The 26,753-nt window shown below is 26.7% G+C and overlaps 2 protein-coding genes across 2 annotated transcripts; one reads left to right on the forward strand and one right to left on the reverse strand.

Annotated features, from left to right (window-relative positions):
* Nucleotides 1-2,441: 2,441 nt before the first annotated feature.
* On the reverse strand, nucleotides 2,442-14,203 carry Rhau (ATP-dependent RNA helicase Rhau). Its single transcript, XM_089219935.1, has 18 exons — nucleotides 13,743-14,203; nucleotides 10,833-10,991; nucleotides 10,572-10,756; nucleotides 10,354-10,505; nucleotides 10,112-10,283; nucleotides 7,725-7,905; nucleotides 7,426-7,618; nucleotides 7,099-7,273; nucleotides 6,870-7,018; nucleotides 6,705-6,794; nucleotides 6,408-6,619; nucleotides 6,265-6,342; nucleotides 5,816-6,204; nucleotides 5,573-5,758; nucleotides 5,165-5,496; nucleotides 4,779-5,085; nucleotides 3,627-3,724; nucleotides 2,442-2,591 (listed from the first exon to the last, which is right to left on the reverse strand). The coding sequence occupies exons 1-18, from the start codon at nucleotides 13,789-13,791 to the stop codon at nucleotides 2,525-2,527; spliced, it is 3,174 nt and encodes a 1,057-aa protein (XP_089076061.1). The 5' UTR covers nucleotides 13,792-14,203; the 3' UTR covers nucleotides 2,442-2,524.
* Nucleotides 14,204-19,895: 5,692 nt separating this feature from the next.
* LOC107164782 (thioredoxin-2-like) lies at nucleotides 19,896-25,319 on the forward strand. The gene is made up of 4 exons (XM_015512729.2): nucleotides 19,896-20,115; nucleotides 23,850-23,954; nucleotides 24,959-25,084; nucleotides 25,158-25,319. Exons 1-4 carry the CDS (start codon nucleotides 20,092-20,094, stop codon nucleotides 25,218-25,220), a joined length of 318 nt encoding a protein of 105 aa, XP_015368215.1. The 5' UTR covers nucleotides 19,896-20,091; the 3' UTR covers nucleotides 25,221-25,319.
* The last annotated feature ends 1,434 nt before the right edge of the window (nucleotides 25,320-26,753 follow it).

Consider the following 26,753-nt stretch of genomic DNA (forward strand, 5'->3'; position numbering starts at 1 on the left):
TAAAATGTTTAACACAGTTGATCATACTGTATTGTCCGTATTCATATATAAAAATAAAATTGTTAATATTATAATATATACATTGAATAAAAATAATACAATATTGTGTGGATATTATCTTGAAATCAATTGATTTATGTCTTACACCCTAGATATGTATAAGTATAATGTATTAATTGTATAAACTTTGTACAGGATGATTCTTTTTTAAATGTACATGTTGCATTATGAACTACATGCTATCTTGAAATAAATAAATAAATATATATTTTTAATTTAAACTTTTTGTTTAATAAAATCAATGAATGCTGCTTAGAATCTAAAATATATTTATTAGGTACTATGAATAATAAATAATAACATAATATAACCTGTGTATTAATAATTATATATATATATACAATATAACCATTAATGTGTAAATATTTTTTAAATAATAACTTATTTAATCTTTAATTTTATTTGATATATATATTTAATTATTGTAATTTGGTTTTTTTTTCGTGGCTTATTTTTCCCATGGTTTTTTCCCTGGATTTTTTTTCTACATTCATCCTAATGACATCGAAGAATCATTTACCAACAAATGCCTTCATTTTAGTATTCATCTGTAATGATATTCGCATTATTACGCTACACAGCTTCATAATTTAATATCATCATAATACTATTAAATAGGTATTTCACTAATAAAACTTAATGAATATCTATACCTATGTACTATAATATATTCTACTATAATAATACAATTATAAACAAAATTAATTTTCATACCTGTTCAGTAGACTGTAATAAAATGACATATAAATATAAACTGTAATTATTATGACGAAATATTTGTCAACAATAACACAATTTGTATCTATATACTTTCTTTCAAATAAACAGCAATAATACCTTTATAAGTTTTAATAAATAATACACGAAGAGGTGAAGAGGTAAAGCATGCCGACACTCCTAACTTCATCATTTTCAGATACTTAAAGATACCTGACTACAGTGGCGGTCCTTAACCAATTCCAAGAAGGGGGTGGGGTGTGAAATATTTTTCACATTAAATACAATAAGTACCCAAAAATAGAAGTCATAAAAAAATTTATGTTATGGAATAATTTTATATTTTATATTTAACCAAGGGGTGGGGCGATCCACCCATCGATCGCCCCGTAGGACCGCCACTGCCTGACTAACATCCTAGTGAATATATTATTAAATTTTAAATGTTTTATTCATCCCTTTTCTTGATGTACTACCCTGGAATACTGTTTTAATTGTATTTTATTAATTTATTTTTTTTATGGTTTTTGTTACCTAATTATGTTATGGAGGCTTATGGATGTCACTCTTGGGATATATGGATTTTTCTATGCATTATGAAGGTTATAGCTTATTAATAATTAACTGGAATATCATCATTTTGGATAATTATAGAATATTAATAAACTTGGAATAATAAACAACATAATATAATATATATATTATAATTATATCATATATATATATATATATTATTTTTAGAATAAAATTATAGTAAAATCTATAATAACTAATGATAACAGAGTCAGCCATCTTGCAGCCATTCGGATTCCCTAGACGCTTGTATCGATATATGAAAAAAATAAACAATATATTTTTTTTTTTTTAAATTCAAACTTCAAAGAAAGTATTTACTATTTAAAATAGCACAATAATCACCCAAATACTCACATTCAACACTGAAAATTAATGTGCCTATGTCCTAATTGTGTAGTGTAAAAGTAAAATTGTTAATTATAATCATATAAAGAGGCTTCTAATATTACTGTTATTTAATTTAGTTGTATAATGAAATTAATATCTATAATTTTTTTTTTTTTTTTTTTTTTTATTCATAAAGTTTTACTGACAAATGTCATCTTAACTTAATATCTATAATATTCTAACATCAATGTACCAATTAGTATTGTCAGTGGCGAAACGACTGTGGTCTTTAAGAAACAATTGCTTCTCATTTTTTTTAAGGTTTGGGGGTGGGTGGGTGCCGTGGCAATAATATATAATAGGTATACCTATAGCTGGTAAGTCGATGGTTGGGTGGGTGGGTGTGTAAATTTTAAGTTAGCTTATGGGTTATTTTAGGTTTGTTTCGCCACTGAGTATTGATTATGCTGAATTAGTTGAATTTAAGATTATTGATTTTTAATATCATGGAAATAGATATTTATAGTGCAAAAGCATTCTCTTAGATTATGATATTAACATAACATTTATTTATCACTATTAATTTAATTATAATAGAAGAAATGATTTAATCGGTGTTTAAATATATACTATTTAACACCATTAAAAAAAAAATGCTATAGATTCTACAAGACAAAAATATTGATTTAATAAAATATGGTTTTTGACAATAATTACTTTGGCACTGGGTCCCTTAATGAGTAATAAATTAAAAACATATATTTGCATTTAAAAAATTATATATTATAAGTTATTTTTATAAATTATACAATATCAATACATAAAAATGTTTGATAAGTTAAATTTAAAACATAAAAGGAAATTCTAATATACCAGGATGTTCTTCAGCAGATACGAGATCAACAACCAGTCTGAAAAAAAATAATTTATGATGATTAGTGATTATAAATTATTATTTTTTTTACCTAATTTAGGAAAGAATTAAAAACTATTTATCAAAATCTATATTAAAAAAATAAAGTTTAAAATATTTTATCAGGATGCTTAATTAAGTATGAAAAAAAAATAAAAAAATAATTTAATAAACTATCTTTAAAGTTCAACAATAATATATTTTTAACGATTTGTAATAAATTATAGCTGTGAAATATTAATTTAGAAAAATAATATAATTTTTAATCAACACTATATTCTAATATACTAACTACTTTTCAAACCATAATATATTAAATTTGATTATGTTTGATCCATTAGCTCAATGTAAGAAAATCATATATTAATTAAAATAATATTCTGAAAATATCTAAATAAGTGATGACATTAGCCAGATTATAAAAAAAAATCTGTGTATATTAGTAAGCATGCCAGAAATGAATATTGGAATGATAGTGGTGGAAATTGTTTAATTTATCGATAAAATTATTACTGTATATCATACTTAATGTATTCAACCGTACAAAGATGTGATTACCATACACCTGTCTATACTTGGTAATAACTACAAACTATCAAATCCCACTTCCTTGCTAGAGCCACGGCATATATATAATTCTCAATACCAGTATAGTATATGTATGAGAAAAATATCCTATTAATTGTTATTTAATTTGTAATGATTTGTAATCTTAATTTAAACATTAGTATGTCTCATGTGTGAGGATCATTCAAAAAAGTAAAATACATAAAAATATTTTTTTTTCCAGAAGTGTTTTTTTTTTTTTTTTGAAATTACATCAAAATTGTATAAAAAGAATAGTTTCAAAAAAAGTTAAGACTTTTCAAAATAATGAGTGTAGGTATTTAAATGGTCATCTGGTTTATACATATATTAGATTCTGTATTTAAATGTCTACAACTAAATAAATAATTTATAATCCATAAATGACAAAAAAACTGTTACATTAAGTATTTAAATATACATAATTTATTGAATATAAAATATTTACTTGAGCGCTTTTCCACTGCTTGAATTTGAATTACAACTTATTTCTTCAGGATGTGACATTAAATGGTCAATCAACCACTTCAATCTATGTCTTACTTGCTAAAAAATATAAAGATAAATGATAATTAATAATTATATTACTTCATACATGGTCAATTCTAAAACATATTTAGCTGAATTGAGAGAAATATTATTTATCTAAAATAGAAATAGGCTAAATTAAGTTATTTGCGAATATAAATTAAACATGGGAATCAATGAGATAATAATATTAATATTAAGTTATCAAATAGAATGTTTTTCTTTTTAAGTAGATAAGCTTTATTTAGAATTTAGAAAGTTTATTTAGGGAATATTACAAATGTGAATAATCTCAAAACCACTATTGGTATATTATTTTCAATTTTCACTTGAACTTGCCTGATATAAACTAACAGTTTAATTTATTAGCAGCAATATTATAAATGTAATGTAATTTTATATTGTATCAGAAATTAGTTTATCGTATTGTTTTTTTGGCTAGAGTAAGTCTCATATTTAATATATATTTGTAACATAAGAATATAATATACAACTGAAGTATCGATTAAAATATAAAAGTTAATATTATGTATTTAAAAAAAAAATTAAAATTAAAATTATTGCTGAAATAGTCAGTTAACTATAAGGACTTACATAATGAAGTAATAATAAGATCAATCAATAATAAAATAAAATATAGGGGGGGGGGGGTGTAGTGGCCAGGAGGATTTAAGCGTTGGATGCGACACGCACCGTCGCCAGTTTGAATCCTGATCATGGGCGGTATCACAGTTCATGCTGTCTGGAGAGAGGCTGCCACCCCCCACCCGGGCATAGCAGAAACCTATAGGTGCCCAATTCAAAATTCTGCCAAAAACCACACACGTGTACCAACAAATCTACCCAACCCAAAAACCTACCAGTACTCTACCCATACCGGCCATACCCAATGACCTATGTTGCCATGGGTTAATTAATAATAAAAAAAAATTAAAAATTAAATATAAAAATATATTTAAAATGTTTTAATCAATACCGATTTATAATAAACTATTTTATCCAACACAATTCAGTGATGTGACATAATCATTAAATCTATAATACTATTAATAATTCAAAATTGTATATTCACCTTTATAAACATTGCTGTTCTAGCACAACAAGTGAAATTTATTTGAGGGTTAAGACTAAATGTAACATGATCAGTTTTTTCACCAGTTGTTTTAAGACTTTTTGCAAACAGTATCACAGGAAATGGATAAATCATAGTAGTATCATGCAAAAATATTGAAGAAGTCTTCAGTTTTGTGTGGTATAATAACAAAGGACTTTCATAGTAACTATCAATAGAATTCACTGATTTGGGATGAATTTCAACTTTTCCATCTTCAGCAGTAATGAATTTTGATAATTTACGGCCATTTGTTTTAATTTTAGAGCTTTAACACAATAATTATTAGTTTATACAATTTATACAATATACTTACTGTTTTAAAAACATTGTTTTTTTTTACTTACTTAGAAACAGCAATATTGGGACACAAACCAGCAGCTAGAACACACTTCAAAAGTTTAACATTGTTTGAATTCTGATTATATTCAGAATCTGTATAACTGGAAGTTTTAATGAATCCCAGATCACATAAATACTTAGCATATTGAGATTTTAATTCATACAACATATTCATTGTATTATACATCAGGAAATTGTCTCTGCAAAATTCCCATGCTCTGTTCTCCTGCTTTGCTAGTAAAAATTTACTCATTGCTCTTGTGACCATAAGATGATCACTTTGATGTCCTTCGTCCATATCTTTTTTTATTTCACGACATTGGTATTCCTTGTTTGCCTGTATAGTTAAAAATATTTTTAAGATGTAAGTAAAGTTAATACCAAGTAATATAATTAATAAATAAATCACTTACTGGCATAACAAAAGGATCTTTAAAATTTAAGCTAGCAGCAATTGTCATTATTGGACTCAGGCAACTAAACATTGCACCTAGAATAATCATTTTACCTTCAAGTGGACCGATTGGTAATTTTGCAAGATGAAAACCTAATGGAGTAAGATTTTCTTTTTCATCCAAAGCATTTAAGTCAATCAAAAGCTGTAAAATAAATTAATATTATAGTACATTTACTAATGAAAACAATCAATAACATACTTTTAAAGCTACTTCAAGGGCTTTAGTTTCTGGTGGATTCATAACTTTTTCCAAAAACGGGGTTACCATACCAACTTGCAATATTTTAGCTTGAAGTATTACTTCTTCTAAGCTTGTTCGCATCATTTCAGGTAGTACATAATCATTAAATGATCGTTCACGTCCTCTTGTATACAAATGATAACAAATACCAGGTCTTACACGACCCGCTCTACCCCGGCGTTGTCTAGAATTTGCTAAGCTCACCCATTCTTCATTCAGAGTTCCAATATTATTTTCTGCATCAAATCCTTTTAACTTCATACGGCCGTTATCAATTACATAAACTACATCATCTATAGTAACTGAAGTTTCTGCTATGTTTGTGGATAATATGATCTTACGAACACCTTTTATAAAACCAACATTAATCAAAACATATTTAAAGAATTTTAATATTTAATGCTTACCTCGAGGTGGTGATTCAAAAACAGATTTTTGAGATACAGTAGGTAACATGGAATGCAAAGGAATAAGTATATAACGAGCTAAAAGATAAAAAAATAATTTGTATTAACAAATATAAATTATTTATTTAAACAATATACTTTACATGTATTTCCAAAGCCTTTATCTTTTAAAATTTTAGTCAGTTTTGATATTTGATCCCATCCAGATAGAAACACAAGTATTGCTCCATCATCTTTATTATTACAAATGTAATATATGAGTTCTAATATCAATTCATAATCTGTATCTTCAGACATTGGATTTTCCAACCAATTTAATATTGCAGAAGGATATTTTTTAAGCCTCTGCATTTCCCTACAAAATATTTTATTTTTTTAATATTAGCATTGATTATGAGTTAACAAAACAATATAAATAAATCTTTTAAATAGATACATACTTTACATAAGGAAATACAAATTCAGTAAATGGATCACCAGGTTTTATTTTGCGAGTTCTTTGTGTTGATTTTTTAGGAAAATATCTAAACCTGTATTCAGCAACAATAGTTTAATTAATAAATAAAATGATTTTTTACTAGCAAGGATACAACATTTTAACATACTTATTTAATGTATAAATGTCTTCAAGATAAAGTTCTTCAACTGGATATGTGAATCCAGGTATATTCAAAGATGGACAGTCATTGTAATACTTAGAAAATGCTGCAGCATTTAATGTTGCACTCATTAATATAACTTTAATATCAGGTCTCTGGATTAACAATACAAAACAAAAATTAGTACAATTTAAACAATTACTGTGCGTAACAATAAACATATGCGTGTAATTACAACAGGGATGATGCTCTTGAGAATTGTTAACGTAAAATCACTAATTGTGTCACGTTCATGTATTTCATCAATAATAATATGCGAGTAATAATTTAAAGCTGAATCTCTTTGGATATGTTGAAGTAAAATGCCAGTAGTACAAAACAATATAGATCCAAATTCACGACCCAGTTTTCTAAAATAAAATATATTTTTGTAGATATTAATTTATTATTTACTAATATTATAACTATGTACCTAGAAGAATAAATTAATGCATCTGTATTTTTTAGTATTTCTCAGCTTACATGAATACATAAAAAATAAACTTTATAAAATGTATCATACCTTTCAAGTCTAATTTGATAGCCGACACTTGCTTCTCCAATACGCTCAGCTCTTTCATCAGCGACACGTTCAGCCACTGATATAGCACTAATTCTTCTAGGTTGAGTACAAACAATTCTACAAGTTGAACCACGACCTGACATAATAGCATCATCAAGAATGAATTGTGCCATTTGGGTAGTTTTACCACAACCTATATAAAATGTATTATAAAATATAAAAATATTTATGTATTAAGTATAAATACATAATTGTATTTAATAGAAATATTAATAGTTATTAATTATTAAAATAATAACCTGTTTCACCACTTATCAATATAACTTGATTCCTATGGATGAGTTCTAAAATTTCATCTTTTTTACTATACGAAGGCAGTTTTTTTCTGATTTCACACATAGATCTGTATTTAGCACTTCTACGTTTATTTTCAAGTTCATTTTTCAAAAATGCATTTTTTGATTCATCATTTTGAAGTTTCTAAAAATGACACATTAGATATTTTTTTTTTTCATAACAATCAGTATGTATAATGAACAAAATGAAGCTGCAATGATTCTGCTATACAACAAGCCGAGTCTACAACATTTCTTAGTTAGGAAAAGGTTGGGTGTGCGGGACACATCTGGCGAGCAGAGTGCTCACTTATTTAGAAAGTCACTGAAAATAACCCATTGGGAAAAATACCAAAAGGCAGTCCACACCAATGATGGATTGATATTGTAGAAAGCTGAAAGAGATTTGAAAAAATCAACCCGTTGCTGGGAGTGGCATTAGATAAAGGTAGAAGAGCGTATTGGAAGTGGCGATGGTTTTAATTGGACTAATATAAGACTAAGAAGAAGATTTTAGATTAGTATATGTCATTATAATTTTATGTTATATTAACATATTATAATATATATGAGCATTGTTTTTAATATTTATTAATTAAGTAAATTTAAGGTTTTTTCAAACTTAATAAGTTCTAAATGTTATAATAAAAGTTTTTAAGAGGACTCTACGCTCACATGCATAACGTTGTTTGTAACAATGGGAAATTGTACGTTCCAAAATCTGAAATTTGATTTAGCTTGTTATGTTTAATATTAGATTGGATAACTTATTATAAAATTAAAAAGTAAAAATATTAACTAGTAACTCAGTTTTTTTTTTTAAATGAAAACATAAAAAACCTATAATTTACTATACTCTATTCATGTTAAGAAAGAACCTGATTTGAGTACAGAGGTGTGGCTTAACCAACAAGATGGTTGTCTCGGTGAGTCCTAATATAACTGGTACACACCAAGGCTCCATCTTAACGTAAATGTAATATAGATTATATTCTTATTTTTAAATTTGATAATAGTCTCATTTTATTTATTCACTTTAATATTAACACTCTAATGAACAATTTGATACTTTATGAAATTAAAAGACAGAAATAATGCATGCTTCTGCAGGATCCTCTTAAGTGCTACTTCTTACACTATATACCATAGTTGATCATTGCGCCCACACAGCTTCATGATTTGATATCATCATAATATGTTATTATCAAAACCACAATAAATATCTGTAACCATGTACCCATTATATTACCAAAATTATACACAACAACAACAGTCATACTCATTATAGAATCAAACTACAAATCAATATTTAGTAAAAACTATCAAAATATAATAAATATCTGTACCCATGTACCCTGATATAATTCATAATGTACAAAAACTAATAATAAGCAATAACTACATATGTATACATATATACAAATGTCCCTAATCTTACAACAACATATTTTGATTATACCCATGTATTTATGTAAAAATAAACAACAACAACAAGGTATAAAGATCAATACTATAAGTAGAAAGTAGAACCCCCATTTTGATCAGATCAGTCTGCTCACATTAGCCAAAACTGTCTCATGCAGTATCACACACATACTTTGCTACAAAAATTGTAAAGCAATTATTAACTTAACGTACTCATTCAAATCTTATAATATCTTGTTGTGAATTGTTAAAGTGATTTCTATTCAAACCAAAATTGAACTTACATTATTCCAAGAAGAATAACATCATCATAATTATTATTTATAAATACATCATTGTTCAAGTCAAGCAACACCAACCAGGTAAAGAATTATAACAAAACACACTCGCATAATTTCAATAGTAAAATCATCATCAACGAAAAGTAATAAAGACAACTAGACTCAGGTGCATCATAAAACATTTTATCCTTCGTTTATAAATCTATACTCACAATCCCAATCAATCGTAATAATTATATGCTTTAATCAATAATAAAACATAGGACAAAGAAAGTCGACATTCAAAATCCCTTTAATTATTATTCATTAAAGTAGCTAACTATACCATCTTAGTTAATATATTATTATAAGGTGAAGTTTTAACAATAACAATGTACATGCTTATTTTTAATTCATCACAATAATTTATAAAAATTAAATTTTGATACAATATTTGATGATGTGAAACTACACAATTCTCATATCATTATAGTTTGTGACATGAATAGTGACTCCTAAATACCATGACCCATACTGCTTATCCCATCCAATAAACAATAGCTACAAGTTCTCAACAAATACCATTTATTTTAACACACAGTGTAGCTATTGCCTTGTTATATGGCAGCCACATAGTAGCCAATGTGTAAAAACTTAAAAACATACCATATTACTTTGAATAGATGCGACAAGATTTTCTTCTATAGATCCAGTAATGTTATCTAAAAACTTTCTTTTGAAATTTGAATCCTCCAGTTTTTTATATCTATCTATTATGTACTCAGCATTTTCATCTACATCTTCATCTTTTAAAGTCAAAAGATTTAAAGCCCTATAACTTCATTAATTCATAAGAAACAACAGTTAAATTATTAAAACAAAATATGTAAAGCACTATGATAGCTTACTTATGATTGCTATAATCTTTTTTATTTGATTTGGAATTTGACTTAACACATGGGACTTGGTTAATGTTTTCATCGGGAATTGGCATTTCTTCTTCAAGTTGTTGAAGCTGCATTTCCATACGGCTAATTCCTTCAATTCTTAGCTTAATAAACTAAGGAAAAATAATTTTATATATAAAAACTTCAGCTTTAAAAGTTTGATTTTTAACAAAACTTACACATTTTCCTAGTTCCTTTTGTTGTTCTTTCTTTTTAGATTTCTGCCATAAACGATTTTGTTCTTTATGCCACATATCTAATTCACGACCTCTTAAATGAGAAGGTGGCTTAACTTTAGGTCTACCCATATCAAGCATTTCTTCATCCTCTCTCATACTTGCTTGTTTACGAGCATGCCATAAGCCTATAATAATTAAAAAAATTAATACAATATATAACTTTAAAATATAGATAGGTAGTCAATTAAATTCATATAATACCGATATCTCGTCCTTTTAAATGTGGTGGATGAGATGATCTTGATTTTTGTTTTTCATTCATATTTGATGGCCCGACATTATCCAAAAAGAAATCATTTTCTTCTAAGAGTAGTCGTGATGATGATGATTTTGACTGCAGTCTAGGTCCTTTATTTTTGTCTAAAATATCAATTAATAAATAGTAATACTTGATACATTTTTTTGTGTATCTGTGGTATATTATCTTTATAACTATATAATATTATTTTTCATAATCATAACTAAAAAAGTAGATGTCACTCTACTTTACAGTAGCTTACAAGTGGGTTTCTATAATACAGTGGTCTTTAACCTTTTTGGACTCGCAACCCACATTTTTAGGCCTACATTTTTCACAACCCACATAAGCTTTATAAAAAATCGAAAATTGCTTAATGCTTTGCAATAGTACGACTAAATACGACTAAAATAATAACGCGACTAACATTTATTATACTTTGTCTTTAAACACAGCAACAACATCGATAATATTCGTAGATTATGGGACTCTAACGATAACAATGTATATTAATTCTATTAATAACACAGTTTATTCGTTAATTCTTATCTCAATATCTTACTACGTACAATCATACCAGTGTAATATGAAACATTATACTGTGATTTCATATTCATTATAATATTATAGAATAGAATATAGAATAACAATAAATTATAAAATATTGTTGATACATAATACACAACATACATTACTATTTTTAAACTGTATTTTCATTTATTAAATTTCTAAATTAAATTATTAAAAAATTATTTTTTTACCTTTTATAATTTTAAAAATTTTATTTTTATTTAAAAAAAAAGACTTATCGCGACCCGCCGGTTGAAGACCACTGCTATAATGGATGGTATTAAATTTGAATTCAACAATATTATATCATTACATACAAAAAATCCATTCTGAGCAAAGAAGGTTTGTCTGTGTCTAGGATATTTTATAGTTCTATACTAGAACACTATTATATTAATTATATTACAATCATTTAAAAAAAAATAAAAAATGTAGGAATCTATAAAATAAATTCCAAATTAATCAAATCAGATTCATTAAGATTCATTATACACATGATTCAATCAGTCATTTATAGTAGATATTTATAATTTATTTTAAGGTGTTAATATAAGTCACTAATGACATTAACTAATAATATTAAAATATTAAGTATACTCTAGAAATTTTAAGTACCCAAGAATAATATTTTAAATTTCAATGATATAACTAAGATTGTTATTTTTGGTTATTTAATATGTAATTTAATCCAAATTTGAACTTAAAATAATTTAAAACAACTATGACTGTGTAGTTTCAAGATATATATTTTTATTTTATTTTTTGATGCAGAATTAACTATTTACGTGGCACCTTATTTTAAATTTTCAATCCTTAGGTATAAAAGTTCAACGTTTTAAAATTTTTAACAGCCAAAGAATTTATAAATTTTCAATTAAATACATTTTGTCAAAATTTAAGCTTAGAATGATTTTAAAAAAAAACCTACCAATTTATATTAATATTTTCCATCTGTTATTACATCAACTAAAGATAAATTATTATGAATTTCTAATTCAAAAAAAATTGCAAATTTTCATGATTTTTACGTATTTTGAAAAATTGTGACCATGTATTTTTAATATTTTTTAAATGTCATTCAATATATTAGGAGTCTTGTATTAAATTTTGAAGCTTTTTTCCTAAAAAAATAAAATTTTACTGCCATTTATAAAAAAAAACTAAAAAGATCGAAAATTTCAAATGTCAATAACTACAAAAGCTTTGAAATACTTCAAAAATTATATCAAGTATAGAAAGTTCTAGTATATACATTCAGTGAACATTTCATGGGTCTACGGGTAATTTGTTTTAAGGTTACACCAATATTAAAATTCCATTTTCTCAAAATTTGATTTTCCATAAAAATTCTCGTTTTTCCTTAATTTTTTTGTTTTTTGTTTTTCCAGGTGATTTTGAAAACTACTAGGAAATTCAAAATTGTATGTTCCCAATGCACCAACTATATTCACTTTCCAATCGGAAAAGCTACTGAAGTTGAAAATTGAAGCATTATTTCAACAATTTATCATGTATATACACAAAATAATAATCACATCATTGTAAAATCAATACACTCATCGCTCCACTTAGAATCTAAAATAATTTGTATAGATTATTAAGCTTAAAAGTAGTAAATCATTATTTTGGTAATAAAAGTAGGACTTGAATTTAATGCCTTAAAAATATCAAAAAATAGATTTATAACTTGAAAACCTTAGAAAATATGACTAAAAGTAACTGACAGTTGGCCACCCACATCACTTATCTGATATTATCGCTCAATAAGAAAAAACTTACGTAAAAGTTTGGTTGGTATGATATAAAGATAACTTTCAGCCTTGTCAAATTTAAAACAAGATAACCAGATGTTATGTTTAAAATGAAAATGATTTATATTATACTGTAGCACGCAAAATTTTTAATGAAGTCAATTTCGTGAGAAATAGGTCAAAAATGTTTTGAAAAAGTTTTAAATGCATTAAAAACCCAACATTGAATATTTGGAACACATTTGTATAATGGAAAGCATTGTGTAAGACATTAAAAAAAAATGATGTAAATGCATTGAAATTGAAGTCCTAGTTATTAAATTATTATCAACCAAGCAGGGAAATATTTCATAAAAAAATAACCTTAATAAATGTCGGGATTAAGTTAATGTTCAATACAGAAATAAGTATATACAATTACCTTAGTACCTATATATTGAATATGGGGAATATGCAATAGAAATATTTGATATATTAACAATTAAAAAATTAAAAACATTTTAATCATTATTAAGATTTACAATAACACAAGGGACAAACAATAAATATTACCTTTGGGCCCAGTTTGCTTAATAGTTCTATAAGGTTTCATTAGCGGCATGGTGATGAGGATTGAAATTTAACAGTCGATTTTCTTTTATAATATATGTAGGTTATTTTAATATATTATCACATTTTTTAGTTGAAACAGATAATTATTAAAATTTAAAATACACTTTTAAATCTAAGAATATTTAAAAATCCACCAATTGTTTAGGGTTAATCAATCTGTATAAGTATGATATAAGTTAAAAGGCGTATATTCACCGCTAGAGTATTGAGTTCATATTAAAATGAAAATTAATAATCATCAAAAAGAATAAAAAGTATTAACTACTAAAACTAAACTGTAAGTTGTAGACACAGTCACACAGAGAAAGATTAACAATGTTATCAATATTGAATATTTATCATTATCATAAGTCGGCCAATATCTTGGTACCATGGTCTAAGATCTTCTAGGACCGTGCATAGTACGTTTGTTCTTTGATAGTACGGTGCATAGAGTAATAAACCAATTACTCTATGGTACGGTGTCGACAATCATCGGCCGAGGGCCGTTCTTCGACAAATGATAACAACCAATTTTTTCTCCGACAGTCAGAGTGACCAACCATGAAAAAAAAAATGTCAAATCGTTTTAATTAAAATATTAATATATATATAAATACAATTAATAGACTTTATATTTTAAGCTACTGAAGTATAAATGCATAACTTTAAACAAATGCAATCAAATTTAGTTGGTTCAACAATTATTATAGTTCTATAAATAATAGTAAAATAAATTTAAAAGAATATTACAGACATTAATAAAGACCAGATAGACTTAAGAGGACGCTACACCCGCATGTGTTGTCTCCGTCTTACAAGTGCGTAACATTGCAAAAACTGTTTCGCGCGGGAAAGAACCGAGAAGGCTACAGTTATAACTAAGAAACAAAATTTTCACCACATAATAAGGAGAACATTTACTGTGCAACGTTGTTTTCAATTTTTCGATATCACAAATAGAAAAAAAGTTCTTATTGTTTCAAAATTCATTATTTTTGCGTTTTTCAAAATCGAATAACTTTTTTTTCAGTTCTAATATCAAAAAAATAAAAACAACGTTGCACAGTCGAAATTCCCTTTTATCTGTTGTGAGAATTTCGTTTCTTAGTTATGACTGTAGCCTTCTCGGTTCTTTCCCGCGCGAAACAGTTTTTGCAATGTTACTTACTTGTAAGACGAAGACAACACATGCAGGTGTAGCGTCCTCTTAAATTATATTGATGGCGTTTCAATGAGGAATTGGATAAACAACTACATTTTGGCATAACAGTATATTTTTATTATTTTATTATATTTTATAATAAAATATAATTATATATTAAACAACTTCCAGCCCTGTGGTTTTCTCATCTGATGTTCATTAATACACAGTCATGTTTAAGCTACGCAATATTTTATTATAATATGAAATATCAAGTGTACCTAATTATAATATCAGGTTCGCACTTGTACCTTATAAGTTATAACCAAAGAAGACTGTCCAACCTGTGAACTCTACGACAAAGAACTGACAATTCTTATGTTATTATTACATTAAAAATAAATAACTGCAGTTAACCGCTGTGTATATAGCTAGATGCAACATAATATTGTAAGTGACGTGTGTAGCCTACTTAAAGAACTTATCTTTTATCAGTTTACATAAAAAAAAATATTATAATCTATTATCTAATATAATATAAGTCTCTAACAACTGCTATCGAATCTCAGTGGTCAGTGACAAAGATGAAAGAATTCACTATTCTAGAAGAGCTGAACATAATTGAGTGATGAGTAATACGTATGGTAATTTATTAGGCATATATACTCTCATAGAATAGTATCTAACGTTGCCGGATGACGAATATAATAAGTAATTACTGAAGATCTGGGAGCAACAATAGTTTAGCAACAATTTTTCAGAAGGCACTAAGATATATTTAGATCCAACTTCAATTTCTATATGTTGCAGTCAGTATAACAAATTGTCTAAATTAAATTTACACGAACTCGAAATTAAAAAAATACAATTTGGAGATGTATAAGACGATGACAAATGTCATAAATTTTAAATATTAATACGTATTATGAATTATGATTCTCTAACTCTTCCATCGAAAAATTTGGCATGTATTATTATTTATTATATAATGGGCATATTACGCATTAATGCGTAAACGTGTGATACTGTGGTAGTGTGGTCGTTAATCGATCCGCAATAATAATATTGTGCATGATACTTACTACGCATGTTTCGAATGACGTATAAGTCAAGTCCACGATACACGCAAGGTCTCACCCGTTTCAAGGTCGTATCTAGTATGGATTGAGAGTATATTATATATTATTCCGAAACCTAAAGGCTAAAGATTGGTAACATAATATTAACGTGTTTGTAGAATAATATATTCTATTGATATATATAAAATAATGTTTCTTTATTTATTCTCTATAGACTCGAAAACTACTTAACCGTTTTCTGCAATAGATCGAAGTTATATCAATGACTCTTTGAAAGTTGGAGAGTGTTTATAGCTTATTATTTGTTCAGTCCTTACCTTATAAGTAGAAACAGGATAACGAAAATCGAATATTTTTATTTATTTAAATGTTAACATTAATTATTATTGATTATATTATTACTATATAATAAACATTGTAGAAATATTGCGTAAAAAATGGTTACAAAATATGTACTAAAAATCAAATTCTAACATTATGAACACAATAATGATAGCTTTTATAATTTTCTTCTTAATATAATAGCGAACAGACATAATTTCACAATCCGATGGTTGTTTTGTTTATATATTATATATTTGTTTATATTTGGGCACATAATAATGGATTAAAGTAGAGAATTACCTAACATTCCATGCACATTACGTCATTACAGAAATACAATATTTTATAATTATAGCAGCCCACCTGCGTGTGTTATTGCTAAGGGATTTGTTTTCTAAAAATGAATTAAAATAATATTCAATTCATTATTCGTTATTCAAATATAAAACAAAAGGCAATAATGTCAATTAGATTGAAGCTTGAGATTCATAACCTATTCAACTATAAATTTTGTCAAACATTTCGGAAATTATGTTTAGACAATAGACATATCAGAAAAGTTTGGAGTGTATTTTAAATCACCTTAAAAAATACACCAATATTGCAATTTAGTCAATATACAATTCATCACACGCGAATTGTCTATATCGGTCAAATTAGATCACAATAACGCGAGTTAAACCCACGATTTAAGATAGATGCTGATTTACCCGTGAATTGAACCTACACTAAAAGTCTAAAACCGATATATATACGCGATTGATCACTGAAAAGTGAATACTGATACAGCATCGTAATATTTTGTTTTTGCTGGGCCGTGAATTCGGGTTATGTACTTATGTATGACTAGAATTAGTTATATATATATTATATATATATATATAATAAATATTCGTATAGACGAATTAATAATAGTAAATTTTTCATTGAAATTTTCCAATAAATTAATACTCCAAGATTAAATGAACACAGAACAAATGATAACATTAATTATTTATTTGAAATATAAGCATATATTATATATAGAAAATTAGAAACCAAGATGTATTATAGTATTATTTAAGTATGTTTTACTTAATGTTTACTTGTACATACCTATATATTATATTTTATTGTATTATCTGTTTATACGTTGGATTTTTTTTACAAAATTTCAATATTTCAATGCGGGTTATAAGTACCTTAAGCGAGGGACGGCGCTAGGATTTGCGGAGCCCCGGTCAAAATAAATAACAGTTACATTACATATTATCCAAACTAACTAATCTTTGAACAGTATAAAATATAATAATTATATTAAATTATAAATATTATATAAATTATTTAAGAACTGCGGGGCCTTAATTATAATTTTAAAATCACGGGGCCAGGAGCATTTGCCCCTATTGCCCCCCCCCGCGCCGACCCATAGGTACTGTACCAATGTAAAATATTACATTTAAAAACTATTATTAAACTTCTAAAAAAAAAATACTTATTGTAAAAAATTAAAATAGATACTGTATACTTTAGTTTTGAAATAGGTCAATTCACTATCATTATATTATTAAAGCTACCAACACTATACGTAGGTTGATTCAGCTGAAATGCATTTAACATATATTATGCTATTTACAACACCTTATTTCTCGTAGACCAGAGAGAAAAATCAAAATATTAAATGCTGACATTATCTTACAATAATATTATTTTAATTCGTACATTATCAACTATTATAATTATAGATTAGGTAATTTCTTTTTTGACTTGAGTCACCACTATTTCCTTACATTTTGGTGTTGTAATTTATTTTGTTATAGTTTTGTGTCTGGGCTGTGTTTTCTACACCCTTTAACGAAACAAGCCCGATTAATAATAGCGTTGTATATAGATACAAATGATATAATTCACTGTAAAAAGTTTATTAAAGTAAATTAATTGGCGCAAAACAGCATAGATTCAATTTGAGTAGTAATACCTATTATACGACTCCGAACGTTATTGGCAACACCTTTTTGAATAACACGATTGCGAACGTTTTTATCTGCTAATTATGTTGTCGCATAGATTTGTTGTTGATTACAAAATAGTTTAATATTACAATTTATATATTATTATAATTATAATTTATATTTTATAACCTATCACCTATGGTTTTTCAAACTCTGATAAAATATAAAATGATCAGTATATTTGTATATTAAAAGAAAATCGTTCGCAATCGTATAACATCGATAGAATTTATGCTGCATAGGGGAAAATCATACGAAAGTTGTGCATCACTAACCTTAACTCTAAGTTATGAGATGGTTGGTTACACGAACAACAATAATTAAAGGATAAATTAAAGCGCGGTGTACCTAGGCCTATTGCCTATAGGAGTTCTAACTCCTTGCCACTTGTTATTGTCATATATACACTTGTTCAGCTCCACCCTTCGCATTTGAAATAGCTTTTATGGTGGTTGACAAATCTGTATTTTTATGTATATATTTTTAATCGATTTCAATAATTGAGATGGATATATTGGACATAAATTATATTTTTCTAAAACATTATTGTAACTGGCCATTACAACATCACCTTATTTATTGAGCTCAGAATAATGCTTAGGACTTATTTAGTCATTTTCCACTCTTGGAAAATTGTGAGCTATGGAGATGATTATTAATACGATTATAAAAAGTCAATGTTGCAGTTTATCAGATACTTATTGAAGGCAGCTCGTATATAAGCATTTGAGCTTATAATACCTACGTCACAACGTGTTGGCTTTTCAGTTTTCTAGTATCAAATATGAATACAATTATTTTATTATTTACTTAAGTAGTAACTAGGTAGGTGTGTGTTACTGCACACAATTTTAGATGAGGCCTGAGTCAATAAGACATAAGTTCACAAACACATTACACATATTATATGTAAAAGGCTGAAAGAGCGACCACAAGATTGTTGTTATTAAGCGGTCGACAAATTATACATTAATAGGTACTTATCGATACCATGTTTTTACTGTTTTGAAAAATTAAATATGTGTATAGGTACCTAACACCTAAGGTATATTTAGGTAACAAGGTATAATTAATAAGGTACATCTGGCTGACTGGCCAAGTAATAAGTTTAATGAAATCAATAAATCGTTATTATTTCGTTATGTTTACAACACAGACTTCTATACTTACTATTATATTATAGAAGTCTGTGGTTTACAATTATTAATAATAATTGTATTATAATATTGACCGTGTGGCTGTGCAGTAATGGGTAACTATAATGGTATATAAATTATAGTTAGTTATTTAGTATTCTATGTATTCTAATTTAAATTTATGATTATTGCAACATATTTTACAATAGTACATTAATATTTAATATTATACAAAGGTGTCAAAGTTAAAAGTACCAACGGCCGAGGATGACGAATACCGAATAGAATGCCGATTCCTGTGCGTCGTGAAACGTACGATATCAGGAAAGTCTAAACAAAATGAAAACCAAACGTATGTCATGGTCGTGGCTGCACTGCCGATCGGCGGTCGCCATTGTTCCGCGCCCGCGCTCGAACCCCGCCCACCAACGACACCGCTACCCATCACGACTCGACAGTCGACGACGCTGAACGGCTGAACACTTTACACTTGGCTGTGCGCTGTGTTTCGATTACTTCAACCGTAAACGCTTCGTCAGACGTGTCGTCCGTTGCCGCACTCTCCGCACGCCGTCCCGGTGTATCCGCCTAAAAGCCGAGTAATATTGCAATACAAGTCCATCACCGACAACAAAAATGGTTCAAATGGTCACCGACGCTGTGAGTATTTTATTTTGAATTTATTATCGTTGGTACGAACGTTCTCGTTTCGCATCGCAGTTTTTCGATATTTTAGAATAATATTTTCGTATTATTGTATCGTCGTATTGAATTGTACATTTTTACGGCCGTCATTAATATTGTTTTCCGTAAATCATTGCGCACCATGTCCTGAACGGGTTTTAGTTTCGCGCACGTCGTACAAGGCCATCGTCGTTTTTATTTTTGTTATTATAACGTGCGACTTGTGAGACGACCGTCTGAATTCGAGCCCGTCGTTTTGAGGACCTCGCTGGGTGAGGTGAAGGGCTTTATTTAATTTGTCCTCGACCGCCAACAGTGATGATTGGAGTTTTTAATTTGGAGATTCGCGCGCGCGCGCGCGCGCGTGTGTGTGTGTGTGTGTGTGTGTGTGCTTATAATATATTTACTCGTAATATAAGCAATCATATCTCCCTTTTATAGTTTTATGTGACCATGGTGGTCGGTTGTGACGGTTGTGTACTTGTGTATGTGTGTGTATGTATGTATGTATGTATGCATGCATGCATGTGTGTGCGCGCGTCAATTGAACAGACATGTTCTTATCTATGGTTTCCCGGTGTGTACTGTGTATGTATATTTTGGTGACTGGCTATAGCCGTCGGATAATAAATTGATAAATCCATCGGTTTTTGTTGGATCACAATAACAACGACATAATGTGTCTGCCCAATAGTTTTAAATGAATTCTCCGTTTCGCACTAAAAACACTCGACAGTGGTATATCCACGGCCAGTATATACCGTACGTGAAATCAAAAATGATAGTTTTTGAATTGCCTACTTAATCAGTATGCGACCTGTATATTCATCGAGAGTTGAAAGGTCGTCATAATTACGTAAGACTGTAAATCTATAGTCTACACCTAGCTAGTATATAGCGCATTAATATTATTATGTTGAATTTAGGTATTTAATATAAGTTCCTATATTATATCTATCTAATTGTTAGTCAAACTGTTTACCTTAATTTGATTGTTTATTCCAGGGGCTTCCAAACTTTTTATGCAAGAGCTACATAAAATATTAAAAGCAGTGTATAAGCTCATCATTTTTTAATATTATAAAAATATATACATTTATATATATTTATAAAAAATGATCATATAATATACTTTGTATACATGGGTAGTTATCTAATTATGATACAGGTGATAGTTAACAAGTACACACATAATGATTTTGGATGTTATACATATTTTTATATTTACTCTTCTTGGGGGCGTCCAGTGATTACTGTTTCATGGGCTTTAGTTTTGATACCTGTGGTGAATTTTATTCAACTATTGCTCTCGAGTTTTAATCCTAAATTTAAATATTTTAAATATATTATACCATATTTTATATTTTAAACATATTGTATTATAGTATGTGTTTTCGATTGTTAAATTTGATCATTGTAGTTTTGTGTACAGTAATTGCCTCGTGAATTGTTAATTAATTTTTATAAATCAAAATATTAATACAATTTTAATCATAAATGTAGTTAAAAACATAACCATGATATCATCTACATTATAATTCAATTGAAAATAAAAATATTACCTAGTTAATTAAACTAATTAATATTTACCTAAGTAATTTTAATTACATATTACGTCATACATTATGACCATTTTAAAACATTTGGTTTCAGTCCTAAAAAAATATCAAGGGGTTGGGAAATGATTGTTTTAACTCCAATCATTAAAATTGAACTTATTTATTAAAATAGTTTAGTTACCTAATAAGTTATAATATATCATGGCCTAATACCTTAATAGGTCCACACTATTTAATTGGCCTCATTAGTTAAAATTGAAATATTTCTTAATTATTTTAACACATTTATTTTGGATATTAAAATATATAATTGATTAGATACATTTAGATTTAACCAATTTATTTATATTTTTGTTGAGTTTTTAATGTTAAAAATATGATTATATTAAGAGTTATTTGTTAGGTGATAATTACATTTTAAAATATAATTTATATACCCATCATTGCAAAATAATTAATTTAAGAGGACGCCACACTCCCATATTGTGATGTCTCTATCTTACAAATGTACTACATAGCAAAAACTGTTTTGCGTAGAAAAAAGACAAGAAAGCTACAGTCATAAGTTATGACTCATAACTAAGGAACAGAATTTTCATCCTATCAAGACGAGAACATATACTGTGCAACATTGCTTTTTTTTTTTTTTTTGATATCACAAATGCAAAAAAATGTATTCAAGTTTTAAAGCTTGGTTATGATTATAGACTTGGTTCTTTCTCATGCAAAACTGTTTTTGGTATGTAGTATGTTTGTAATATGGAGACAACACATGCAGGTGTGGTGTTGTCTTTATAAACACTAAAGTAATTTAAAGTTAAATATTTAATGTTAACATCTATTAATATAAATACATTTTATTAGATGACATATTATGCTAGATATTATGTTATATGTTACAATGGCCAAAACATGGCTTGATGTTTTTACAAATTTCTGTTAACTGCCTTTTAAAATTAATTTTCCATTAATTTTTGAATAATTTTTCTAAGGATATAAAAACATAATGGCTATATCATACCTACAATAATTATCTAATAATAAGTACATACTAGTTATCATAACCCATTGTACATTTAAATATAATTTTAGGTTATCTTCCTCAATAAAGTTAAAAATTGTGTGAAATGTATTGCATTAGTATTTTCTTAAATTGCAATAACAGATTGGTATGATAAATTAATTATATATTGAATAATTTATAGGTATTACCAATTGTATTCAGTACTGAATGAAATGTGTGGGAAAAGTTTTATTATTGCATATATTTAACACTCAATATTTAAAGTGTCTAATTTTTTTAATTTAATGCTTGGTCACATTTATTTATATTTCAAAATTATGTTCAAGTATTCCATTCACAGCGACATAATTTAATACTTCAGCATTAAACTTAAGTTTATTGATAAGATTAAGCTATTTGATTGTTAGACAAAAAATAATAATAATAATAAAGTTCTTAAAAAGTGTTAGCAGTTACTATTATCAATGTAATTTCTATTGTATTGTATAAATATGTTCATTGTTCTGTTAACCTTGTTTGACATACATAAATATGTATACATTTGTTTAGTAATTGGGCACTTATGTATTATCTCAATTACCAAAATCTTTCCAAGACAGCCTGTTAGAATCCTGTTTAAATATCTATTTTATTATTATAACTAACCCTCCATGGTTAATATTCAATACCATCTGTAACTCTAAGTTAAAGTACCATAAGTATATTATAGTGGCACCGGTCAGTCCGAGGACCTCAAGGTGCATGGGGGCTCAGCCCCAAACCTCTAGGTGCCAAAACCAACCGGGGTGTGGAGGAACATTTTAATTTTGCTTGACATTTTAATCAAACATATTTAAATAATTTTGTCATAACTTGATTGTGGTAACTTGATAACTAATTTGTGGTAGTCGAAATAACACGGTTGTGCACCCAAGGTAGTCGAGATAACACATAGGTACCAATAATTGTTGAATTGGTACTATTTCAAATATAGTATTTATTTTAATATCTACTTGAATAATTTCCTTAACATGATTTTAAATAATCAATAAATATCAACAGTTAATAATATTTTGTACTTGTTGTAATTTTTTTGTTTTATCAAACTATGTACCATTTATAATATTTATACATTTTGTATTTTGCAGGCCGATCTGGCAACTAAATTGACTGACGCCAAAGAAAAATTAGTCATCATTGACTTTTTTGCCAAATGGTGTGGTCCTTGCAAGTTAATGGCTCCTTTTATTGAAGTAATTATTAATTTTCTTTATAGTAAGAATATCAATTTTAATGTAACAACATTATTGAATTACAAATTACAGTATAGTACCTATATAAATAAACATCATTAACTTTTAGTATTTACTAAATGTTATTAATGAATACCTATAAAGTACTTAATTAAAATGTAAAGCTGAATATATAATCATGAATACACAATATATACACAATACACAATAAAATAAATAGCTATTTAAAAAAAAGTCTTAGCTATTATCTATTAAATTTCACAAATTTATCATAGCATTCTTTTTAAAAGTGATATTTTTCTGATTACTAAAAAATTTATTTTATACTTTTGATACTACCAAATAATACATTTCTGCAATTAAACATGTGTTAATAGTATTTTTATGTATAAAACTCAACATTTTAAAAGTGCAGTTGTAATTAATAAATCAACATAATATTATGAGATACCTCTGGTCACTACTTTCATCTAAATAATAAATATTTAAAAGTATAACTCATTAACTACTTGTCCAACATTTTAAGTATTCCAAATTATTTTGATCTTTATATAAAGGAATTAAATTAATTTTGTTATTATTATAGTAAAAGGTTTAAAGTTGGCTATATAATAGTTTTTTTTTTAAATTTAAAATTAACTAAAAATAATATTTTCATTAACATAAAAAGTTTTTGAAATAATAAGTGTTGTTTGATTAAAAAATATCCCTTGGCTAAAAAAAATTTAAGTTTAAAACTAAAAATGGCTTAAAAATGATTTAAGTCATATAGTTATTGACCAAAATTTTTAACAATTTCACAAAATACTTGTTTATTTTTCGAATATTTAATGTGGTTAAAATGATATTCCATAATTTGTTTGAAAATAATACACTTGGTTGTCTTAAGACCATGTCACATATATAAAAGGAAAGCGTTTTTTGGGAATTTAAAAATAAAGTTCAAAGCTTGATGATAAAAAAGAAATTAAGTCATACTAAAAATGTAATATTATAATTTTTAGGAACTGGCCAATGAGTACCCTGATGTAGTCATGTTAAAAGTTGATGTTGATGAGTGTGAAGATGCCGCTATTGAGTATAACATCCAATCAATGCCCACATTTGTCTTCCTAAAATCAAAAACAGAAGTAAAATAAATTAATATAATGTAAATATTCAAATTTGTATTATTTTACTATTGATAATGTTTGTTTTTTTTAGGTTGTTCGGTTTTCTGGTGCTAACAAAGAAAAATTAAAGGATAATTTATTGAAACACAAATAATAATATCAAAATTTGCTTAAAACATAGTGTCTTAATGGACCTGCATATATTCAATGAAGTTTTTTATATAATAAAACAAAAATAGATTTTATACTGTCATTAATTATTGTATTTGATTGAAATTATTACCTACAAAAAAGTTTAAATATATATATATATATATTTAAAAAAAAATTATATATAATATTCATAATGTTATAATTTATTAATAACCACTCTATGTAATCGAAACTGAAATGTATACTTACACGTTACGTACTTACTTAGAAATAAATTAAAATGCACATTGAAATTGCTACCATCTAAACTCAAGTTTTGTTATTTTTATATTGAGCTTTATTTAGTTGTCATGTTAGGGAACAATATAAGAGCTATGTATTTAATTATTTCAATAATTTGAGGTAAAAACATTTTTAATTAATAATAATTTATTTTTGCAAAACAATATACAATTTTATACTTGTGAATAAAATATACAATAAACATTTTGCAAACTCACCTTCAAGCATAAGCTTGTTTTGGGGTGCTTTTAGTTTTGAGCTCAGTACAAAGAGAAACAAGATTAGAAATAAACAAAAAAATTACAAAAACCAATTAAATAAATTAACAAAGAACAGGAGAATAATTATTTAAATTTTGTAGCACTTGTATAACATGTCTATATTCATGAAATCAAGAGTTTAAAGAATATATTTAAATAAACCAGCATTTATAAAACTATATTTATTAATATTAAGTTGTCTATTTATTTGAGTTGCTACAGATATAGAGCTATTCAAATCAAGCTGCTTTATAAAAAATGGAACAGAAATATTAATATTCTCTCTGTAATGGGTATTATATGAATGATTCACCCTAAACTAAGGCTTAGCTAGATTATGCTTAAACCTGTGAAAACTTTAAAGAATATTTGTTAAACATTTAAGTTATTGTGATAGTACATAGGTTTCAACAACAATTATTATAAAATCTATTAAGTGTTATTTTTAGTTGATAGTATGTGAATCATATGTTTGTCAATAGACATAAATGCCTTAACTAACAATGGATTGAACTAATATTAAAAATAATAAAGTTTTATATAAACATTACACTAGTTACACTAGAATCTTAAAGTATGAAATATTTAAAAACATTTTCTAACAGTATTTGTTAAATTAATTACGTGAACATTCCATTTTAGTTTACTGTCTATGGTTATACCTTTATATTTTGCAGTATTGACCTGTTCTAAAATTATATAAGTATTACAGTTTCCATAATATTTTATTGAATAAACACACATTATGTTTTTTGTTTTTATATAGGTTTAGTTCAAAAGTATTATTAAAAGAATTTATTTTGATTAATTTCTTAATTAATCCTAAAACATAGCTGTCAAACCAATCTTTGATGTTTTTATTAGATTGTTATTTGTTAGCATTGGAATACAATGAATCAGTATTTTTATCAGATAAAATAATTATAGTATTATAATAACAATTATTAGAATTTACATTCAAGTTTAATAAACTATTACAAACAATTGATTGG

Source organism: Diuraphis noxia, unplaced genomic scaffold (genome assembly GCF_037042655.1).
Source record: "Diuraphis noxia isolate RWA-SAM2 unplaced genomic scaffold, SU_Dnox_SAM2 contig0002, whole genome shotgun sequence".
Lineage (NCBI taxonomy): Eukaryota > Metazoa > Arthropoda > Insecta > Hemiptera > Aphididae > Diuraphis > Diuraphis noxia.

Coding starts and splice junctions, on each gene's coding strand:
- LOC107164782 (XM_015512729.2), top strand. CDS start 20,092: ATGGTTCAAATGGTCACCGACGCT. Junction 20,116..23,849: donor TTCAAATGGTCACCGACGCT/GTGAGTATTTTA, acceptor TGTATTTTGCAG/GCCGATCTGGCAACTAAATT. Junction 23,955..24,958: donor TAATGGCTCCTTTTATTGAA/GTAATTATTAAT, acceptor TATAATTTTTAG/GAACTGGCCAATGAGTACCC.
- Rhau (XM_089219935.1), bottom strand. CDS start 13,791: ATGCCGCTAATGAAACCTTATAGAACTATTAAGCAAACTGGGCCCAAA. Junction 10,284..10,353: donor AAAGATTATAGCAATCATAA/GTAAGCTATCAT, acceptor GAATTAATGAAG/TTATAGGGCTTTAAATCTTT. Junction 7,906..10,111: donor CATCTATTCAAAGTAATATG/GTATGTTTTTAA, acceptor TGTCATTTTTAG/AAACTTCAAAATGATGAATC.